This window comes from Cebus imitator, unplaced genomic scaffold (assembly GCF_001604975.1).
Source record: "Cebus imitator isolate Cc_AM_T3 unplaced genomic scaffold, Cebus_imitator-1.0 Scaffold328, whole genome shotgun sequence".
Lineage (NCBI taxonomy): Eukaryota > Metazoa > Chordata > Mammalia > Primates > Cebidae > Cebus > Cebus imitator.
Window position 1 is genome coordinate 1,159,600 of NW_016107643.1, and position 8,336 is coordinate 1,167,935.

The following is an 8,336-nucleotide window of genomic DNA, read 5'->3' on the forward strand; positions in this document are numbered from 1 at the left end:
AAAAAAAAAAAAAAAAAAGTAGAAGAAAAAACAGATTCCTTTTATGAGGATTTCCACTTGGTGAATGTTTCTGCAGCTTCCGGAATTCTGCTTAAAATGTGTTTCTCGAATTTGCCTTTTTTTGGTTTTTGACTTGTACCACCACTTGAGACAGCTTTATTTGGCCTAGGATCTGAAGAGAAGCTGCTCCCCATCCTGAAGGATCAATTCTTTGGCTTTAGACATCTGCTCACACCTATAATCCCAGCATTTTGGGAGGCTGAGGTGGGCCATCACTTGAGGTCAGGAGTTTGAGACCAGCTTGGTCAACCTGGTGAAACCCCATCTCTATTAAAGATACAAAAATTCACTGGGCATAGTGGTGCATGCCTGTAGTCCCAGCTACTTGGGAGGCTGAGGCAAGAGGAAAAACCTGGAAGGCAGAGGTTGCAGTGAGCCCAGATCACACCACTATACTCCAGCCTGGGCAGTAAGAGTGAGACTTTGTTAGAAAAGGAAAGAAAAGGAAAGAGAGAGAGAGAGAGAGAGAGAGAGAAATAAAGAAAGACAAAGTTATCTATGGAATTATAATTACAGATGTCAGTTGTGATCTTTTTGTTTGTTGGTTTTTTGAGACAGGGCCTCACTCGAATCACCCAGGCTGGACTGCAGTGGCACTCTTGGCTCATTGAAGCCTCAACTTCGCAGGCTCAGGTGATCCTCCCACCTCAGCCTTATGAATAGCTGGGACTACAGGCATGTGCCCCCATGCCCAGCTAATTTTTTGCAGAGACTGGGTTTCGCCATGTTGTCCAGGCTGGTCTTGAACTCCTGGACTCAAGTGATCCACCGTGCCTGAGATAGTTGTGATCTTACATTAGAGAACACCTATTATGTACCAGGCACTGGGATTTAAGAATGAGAGGTGAGGCCGGGTGTGGTGCTCAAGCCTGTAATCTCAGCACTTTGGGAGACTGACGTGGGCAGATCTGCTGATGTCAGGAGTTCAAGATCAGCCTGGCCAACATGCCAAAAACCCATCTATACTAAAAATATAAAAATTAGCTGGGCATAGCGGTGGATATCTATAATCCCAGCTACTTGAGAGGCTGAGGCAGGAGAATCCCTTGAACCCAGGAGGCAGAAGTTGCAGCGAGCCAAGATTGTGCCACTGCACTCCAGCCTGGGAAACAAAGCGAGACTCCATCTCAAATGAAAAAAAAAAAAAAGAGAGGTGAACAAAAATAGACATGGTTTTTACTATTATGATTTTTAGAGGAGAAAACAGAATAATCACACAAATGGATATATATCTGTAGTGGAGAGGCCAGTGCTATGACAGCAGATGAAGGAGAGCTTAGGGAAGGTTTCCCTGAGCTGGGGCTTGAGCTGGCTGAGATCCAAGAAAGGCATCCATGTGGGGTGGGCCGTATTTCTTCTCAGGCTTCTCAGGGTAACTGATGTCATCCAGGCCCTTTTCTGCCCCCAAATCCCCCTGGCCACTCCTCTAGGGACTCTGCATGATGATTAGTGTTTCTGCTTCAATACAAGAAAACAGGTCACCATCAAAAGCAGTGGTTCCCACACTTTTTTTTTTTTTTTGATCCGAAGTTTTACTCATGTTGCCCAGGCTGGAATGCAGTGGTGAGAGCTCTGCTCACTGCAACCGAAGCCTCCCGAGTTCAAGTCATTCTCCTGCCTCAGTCTCCCAAGAACCTGGGATTACAGGCATGCACCATCATACCTGCCTAATTTTGTATTTTTAGTAAAAATGGGGTTTCACCATGTTGGTCAGGCTGGTCTCAAACTCCTGACCTCAGGTGATCCACCCGTCTTGGCCTCCCAAAGTATTGGGGTTACAGGTGTGAGCCATTGCAGCCGACCGGTTCCCACACTTTGATGAGCATCAGAATGGCCTAAGGAGCTTGGTAAGAAGTCAGACTTGGCCGAGCGCGGTGGCTCACTCCTGTAATCCCAGCATTTTGGGACGCCGAGGCCGGCGGATTGCTAGAACTCAAGAGTTTGTGACCAGTCTGGGCAACACGGTGAAACCCTGTTTCTACTAAAAAAAACAAAACAAAACAAAACAAATTAGCTGGGCATGGCGGCGTGCGCCTGTAGTCCCAGCTACTTGAGAGGCTGAGGCAAGAGAATTGCTTGAACCCAGCAGGCAGAGGTTGCAGTGAGCCAAGATTGCGCCACTGAACTCCAGCCTAGGCGACAGAGCTAGACTCCATCTCAAAAAAAAAAGAAAGAAAAGTCAAAAGACTCCCTCCCTTTCTTGTCCATGGGCAGAAGTGGCCATTCAAGAGGTACTGCCCCAGGATTCCAGGCTGTGGGCAGAGAGCTGAGTCTCTGGAGGAGGGAGTCAGATGACTTGCCCCAAAGAGAGTATCAGCGGAGGTTCACCAGACCCACCGTTGAGAGGGCACTTCCTACTCACTGTTGTGTTTGGAGTGCAAAGATCTGGCTGAAACGATGGCCCTGGAGAAAGGGTGATGGATTTGAGAGGCTGGAGGGATGAGGATGAGTCTAGATACTGAGCTCTCAAGCCCAGGAATGAAAACTAGGTTTGGGCTTGTTTTAGGCTATGCCGAGCTTAAATTCAGAGTCAGTGGATCAGAGCTGGGGAGGAAGGCTGAGGGTGAGATCAGGATGAAGGTTTGGGAGCCCTTGCCTAGAAGGAGGCAGTTTTTTTGAGACAGCCTCAGGAGAGCGCAAACCTTCAGGAGCACAGAGCTGCAGTCTTCTTTCGGAGACCCCATCGCAGAGAAGCGCGGAAAGCAGAGGCGGGGCGTGGCGGTGCAGGAGTGGGAGTGGTCTCTTCCGTTACATTTTTTCTTTTCTTTTTTTTTTTGAGACGGAGTTTAGCTCTTGTTACGCTCAGGTTGGAGTGCAGTGGCGCTATCTCGGTTCAAAGCAACCTCCGCCTCCTGGGTTCAAGCTATTCTCCTGCCTCAGTCTCCCGAGTAGCTGGGATTACAGGCATCCGCCACCAGGTCCGGTTAATATTTTGTATTTTTAGTAGAGACGGGGTTTCGCCATGTTGGCCAGGCTGGTCTCGAACTCCTGACCTCAAATGATCCACCTGCCTCAGCCTCCCAAAGTGTTGGGATTACAGGCGTGAGCCACAACGCGCGGGCTCTTCGGGTTCTTGAAGAGAGCGTCCCTTAAGCAGGAGGGACAGGTCTTAGCACACTCAATCTCCAGGCTCGGGAGGCCCCTAGCAATTCGAACGCGGAGGGCTAGGCCACTACGGCGAGCCCACCCACCCGACACGTGCCTCAGAGTCTGGGTCAGTTACCCCACCCCAGCCCCCCGCCCCCGCCCGATCCCTGGCCGGAAACTGAGCGGTTTACTTCCGCCACCAGCCGGAAGTCTCCTGCCACTGAACGCCAAGGAGTTTCCAGGGGCTCAGCTGTGTAACCGGGGCTTCCCTATGGCGGCTTCCTTGGTGGGGAAGAAGATCGTGTTTGTCACGGGGAACGCCAAGAAACTAGAGGAGGTGCCGGGAGGGTGTTGGGGGTTGACTGGGAGGCGGCTGGGAATAGGACGGAGAAGGGGCTTCTGGGCGAGGGAACCACGTGGGAGGAGGCATGGAGAGTGAACGGAATTCAGCCGAGAAGCGTGGGTCCCCACCCGATTGTGTGGAAAGGCTGAGGCTCAAAAAGGGAGCGGCTACGGAGCCAGGACGCCCCGAGGTGGGCGAGGGAACGAGGTCCTTGACAGATCCCGATACAGGGCTTGTGTGGTCAGCGACCACCGGAGCTGGAGGAGTAGCGGGGCCTTTAGCAACCTCCCCTGAGGTCACCTATTGAACTAGACCCCAACCCTGGGTCCCGATGCTCTTCCTGGACTTATCCACCTCCTGCTGCTGGGCCAGGGCTAGAAGGACCCAGAAAGGGCGTAGGACGGAGTTCCACACTGAGCAGTCCATGCCTCACCACCGTCCTGAAATGTTCTAACCTCTTTTCGCATGTGTGAAATGAGGGTGATGCAGGACATTTGCTTCACAGCGCTATAGAGAAGAGGAGTAAAGGTGGCAGTGGATCCAAAGTTTCTGTTTGCAGGACTTTGTGGGTAGCAAGTAACACAGACACACAGGGAGCTCATGTAAGCCACCAGATGACTCTTGTGGGAATTTAGTGTTACCGTGTCCCACAGGACCTGAGGTTCCCTCAGGGAGCTGACCTGTTCTCTCCGGATACTGATTCCTATTCCTGTTCAGATCTTTCATTTTTCTTCCCTGCCGGGGATGGAACAATGAGGCTTCTACAGGATATCAGCTCTGATTGGCCTTGCTTGAATCAAGGGTTTTCCTCTGTTCAATCAGCCATAGCCAGAGTGATGTGTGGGGAATCAGGATGACGCCCACTGGATATGTCTGAGGCAGACCCCGTGGGCTGTAATCACTAGGGAAACCTACATTTGCCTGTAGCATAGGGAGGGACTGATGTCACTTCTGTGCCAGGACAGAGTGGCCTTCTCAGGAACCAGAGCCTTCTGATGGAAAAAGGTTTGGGATCCTGAGGCCAGACCGGGATCAGACAATGCCACCCAGAACAGAGCCATGCAGGACAGTGGGTATGAGACCCCAAACCTCTAGCCGAGAACATTGCCCTCCCTCCTTTAGAGGAGGAGCTGGGTGCAGTGCCTCAAGCCTGTAATCCTAACACTTTGGGAGGCTGAGGCGGGCAGATCATCTGAGATCAGGAGTTAAAGACCAGTCTGGCCAACATGGTTGAACTCCCTCTTTACTAAAAATACAAAAATTAGCTTGGCATGGTGGCACACGCCTGTAGTCCCGGCTACTCGGAGGCTGAGGCAGGAGAATTGCTTGAACCCAGGAGGTGGAAGTTGCAGTGAGCTGAGATGGTGCCTCTGCACTCTAACCTGGGTGACAAAGTGAGACTCCATCTCAAAAAAAAAAAAAAGAAGAAGGCACTAGAGTGGCCAAGGGAGGCTCCTTGGAGAACATGGACTCGAACTTGGCCTAGAACTGGTAGTCTTTTTTTTTTCTTTTTGAAACAGCATCTCACCCTGTTGCCCAGGCTGGAGTGCACAGGCCTCCTGAATTCTGGGTGTCTTCTGATACAAAATTCCTGGTCTAGGAAGATGGTTAGAGTTTCTGGGAGCATTGAGAAGGGAAGGGGGTGTTCTGGATGGGGGCTTAGCACAAGCAGAGACCTGAAGTAGGACAGATAGAGAAGTAAGGAGATGGCAGGGGCTGGCCTGCTGGGGTGGGACCCTGAAAGCTGGGGTGGGACCCTGAAAGCTGGGGTGAGGCTTATGGTCCTGAGTTGGTGAGCTTTAGGAGATCGGCAGGAGAGTTATCAATGAGAAAGGTGGATGGCAGCTCACATAGTAATGGGGAATCGTTAGACGGTGATAAATGTTCTCTTTTCTTTTGGAACAGGTCATTCAGATTCTAGGAGATAAATTTCCATGCACTTTGGTGGCACAGAAAATTGACCGTAGGTCTCCGTTTTGTTTTGTTTTGAAAAGATGGTTGGATTTCTCTGTATTCCTGTGACCTGACTCTGTGTGTCTGTTTCCCTGATAAGTGCCAGAGTACCAGGGGGAGCCGGATGAGATTTCCATACAGAAATGTCAGGAGGCAGCTCGCCAGGTACTTGCCCTGCCCTTGTCTCTTACTTGCTCCTCTTGTCCAGGTAGCTTCTGGGGCCTGTGCCTGCCAGAAACAACAGAGTAGGCACAGTTTGTTGAGCTTTCTAGGACACCTGCCCAGAGCCCTCTAGGGTTCAGTTAATATTGGCTTTGGAACACTGCCTTCCTTTGCCAGCCTTGAATACATGGTATCTCCCCCAGACCACCACCATACATACCCACATACACACAGACTCCCCTTCCCCCAAATGCTCAGACATGCATTCTAGCCCTACATCTTCCCCAGGCACATCCACCGCTGCGTTCACACATCTTCATGGAACTGAGAAAGCATGCTGTGGAGAGTCAGGCTGAGTGCAAATCCAGCTCTCCCACTGCTGTGCCTGGAGCAAGCTTTACAATCGGCCAAAGCTTTGGTATCCTCATCTCAAAGATGAAGATAAGAGATTGGCTGAGGGCAGCTCCCATGGCTCTGCCTGCTGCAGATCTCAGCTAGCTGAGGGCTGGCCCCAGTCTGGGTGACCTGGGGGTTCCAGGTGGGGACGGTGTCACGGGTCTCAGGGCTGCATGTGTTTGTGCTGCAGGTACAGGGACCCGTGCTGGTTGAGGACACCTGTCTGTGTTTCAATGCCCTTGGAGGGCTCCCTGGCCCCTACATGTGAGTGTTCACCTCCACCCCCTTACAGGGCCCCAGGCCCAAAATCACTAGAACTGCAAAATGATTAGGTACCTGATACTGCAGGTCATTCACTGTCTTGGCATCAATAGCCTTTCACATTGTCCAGAGGAAAGACAGCATAGGAGAAGCATGTCTTTCTTTTGTAAAGTGTGAGAATGCAACCATGTAAGTGGAGATAGTAAAGGGGACCCCGCCCATTTGAGAAGTACATTCATAGGTAGATTAATTTCAGGAAAGAGAAAACAAGGAAGTTGGGATGTAAAACCTGATTTCTTTCTTTCCTTTTTTTTTTTTTTTGATACAATCTCTCTCTGTTACCCAGGCTAGAGTGCAGGCATGATCATGGCTCACTGCGGTCTCCACCTCCTAGGCTCAGGTGATCCTCCCACCTCAGCCTCCTGGGTAGCTGGGACTACAGGTGCACGTCACCACACCAGCTGGTTTTTTTGCATTTATTTACTTTTGGTGTGTGAGACAGGATCTCAGTCTGTCGCTGAGGTAGGAGTGCAGTGGTGCAATCGCAGCTCACTCCCTGCCTCAGCCTCCCAAGTAGCTGGGACTACAGGCACGTGCCCAGCTAGTTTTGTATTTTTTGTAGAGATGGGATTTCGCCATGTTGCCCAGGTTTTTCTCAAACTCCTGAGCTCAAGCGATCCACCTGCCTTAGCTTCCCAAAGTACTGAGACCTCACCTGGCCCTTGGAGGCATTCTTTTTCATTTCCCTTTGGCTGTCAATAGGGAACAACCTGGAAAAGGTGGTAAGGAGATCCAGCCGCTCCTGGTGTCTGACTCTCCTCTATTTCTCTTGTAGAAAGTGGTTTCTGGAGAAGTTAAAGCCTGAAGGTATTACCTGCTTTGTTTCTTCTGTGGATCTGTTGGGAATGAGAATCTTCGCTTGGTGTAGGGGAGGGGCCCCAATTAGTATTCAGGAGTCTCAGATTCTAGCTCCCACCATGGGAGCCTCCATCTCAGTTTCTCCATCTAGCACCTGCACTTACCCTAAACTCCAGAGAGCACTGCAGAGGGCAGGGATGGTGGGAGCTGTGGAGTTGAGGGACAGAGGGGCTATAGTTAATTCTGGGTTTCAAGAGGGACTTGGCCTTCCTGACTGCCTTAGCTAGGGCCTACCCTGGGAGTTGGAGGACTGCCCCTGGACCCCAGCAGTGCATATCCTTTCACCCACAGTTGCAGGCCAAAATGTTCCCTCTTTATTATGCATTCATTCATTTATTTAGAGATGGAGTCTCACTTGTCACCCAGGCTGGAGTGCAGTGGCACAATCTTAGCACACTGCCACCTCCACCTCCCAGGTTCAAGCAATCCTCCTGCCTCAGCCTCCCAGGTAGCTGGAATTACAGGTATGCACCACCACACTAGCTATTTTTTGTATTTTTAGTAGAGATGGGGTTTTGCCATCTTGGCCAGACTGGTCTCAAACTCCTGACCTCAGGTGATCTGCCCACCTCTCAAAGTGCTGGGATTACAGGTATGAGCCGCCACTCCCAGCCTATTTTATTTCTTTGAGACAGTGTCCCACTCTGTTGTCCAGGCTGGAGTGCAATGGTGCAATCTCAGCTCACTGCAGCCTCCGCCTCCTGAGTTCAATCCTCCTGCCTCAGCCTCCTGAGTAGCTGGGATTGCAGGTGCCCACCACCAGGCCTGGCTATTCTTGTATTTTTCTTTTTTCTTTTTTTTTGAGCCACTGCAACTGGTTTTTTAATTTTAATTTTTATTCGTTTTTAATTTTTTTTGGAGACAGAGTCTCTGTCTGTTGCCCAGGCTGGAGTGCAGTGGCTCAATCTCGGCTCACTGCCCACCTTCCCGGCTCAAGCAATCCTCCCACCCCAGCCTCCTGAGTAGCTGGGACTACAGGTGTAAGCCACCATGCCCAGCTAATTATTGCATTTTTTGTAGAGATGAGCTCTCGCTATGTTGCCCAGTCTGGTCTCAAAACTCCTGAGCTCAAGCGACCCATCCACTTGGCCTCCCAAAGTGTTGGGATTACAGGTATAAGCCACCACGCCCAGCCGCTGTATTTCTTTTTTCTTTC

At 50.8% G+C, this 8,336-nt stretch overlaps 1 protein-coding gene across 4 annotated transcripts in view; it reads left to right on the top strand.

Annotated features, from left to right (window-relative positions):
- The first annotated feature begins 3,318 nt into the window (after positions 1-3,318).
- The window catches only part of ITPA (inosine triphosphatase), a 14,964-nt gene continuing 9,946 nt past the window's right edge, over positions 3,319-8,336 (top strand). The window contains exons 1-5 of one of the 4 annotated variants that reach the window (XM_017504792.2): positions 3,319-3,484; positions 5,396-5,453; positions 5,544-5,608; positions 6,192-6,265; positions 7,098-7,129. In XM_017504792.2, the coding sequence (XP_017360281.1) occupies positions 3,419-3,484; positions 5,396-5,453; positions 5,544-5,608; positions 6,192-6,265; positions 7,098-7,129 (295 nt within the window). In that variant the 5' untranslated portion in view covers positions 3,319-3,418. The remainder of the gene's footprint in view (positions 3,485-5,395; positions 5,454-5,543; positions 5,609-6,191; positions 6,266-7,097; positions 7,130-8,336) is intronic. The other 3 variants (XM_037730029.1, XM_017504793.2, XM_017504794.2) reach the window with 3 other exon arrangements.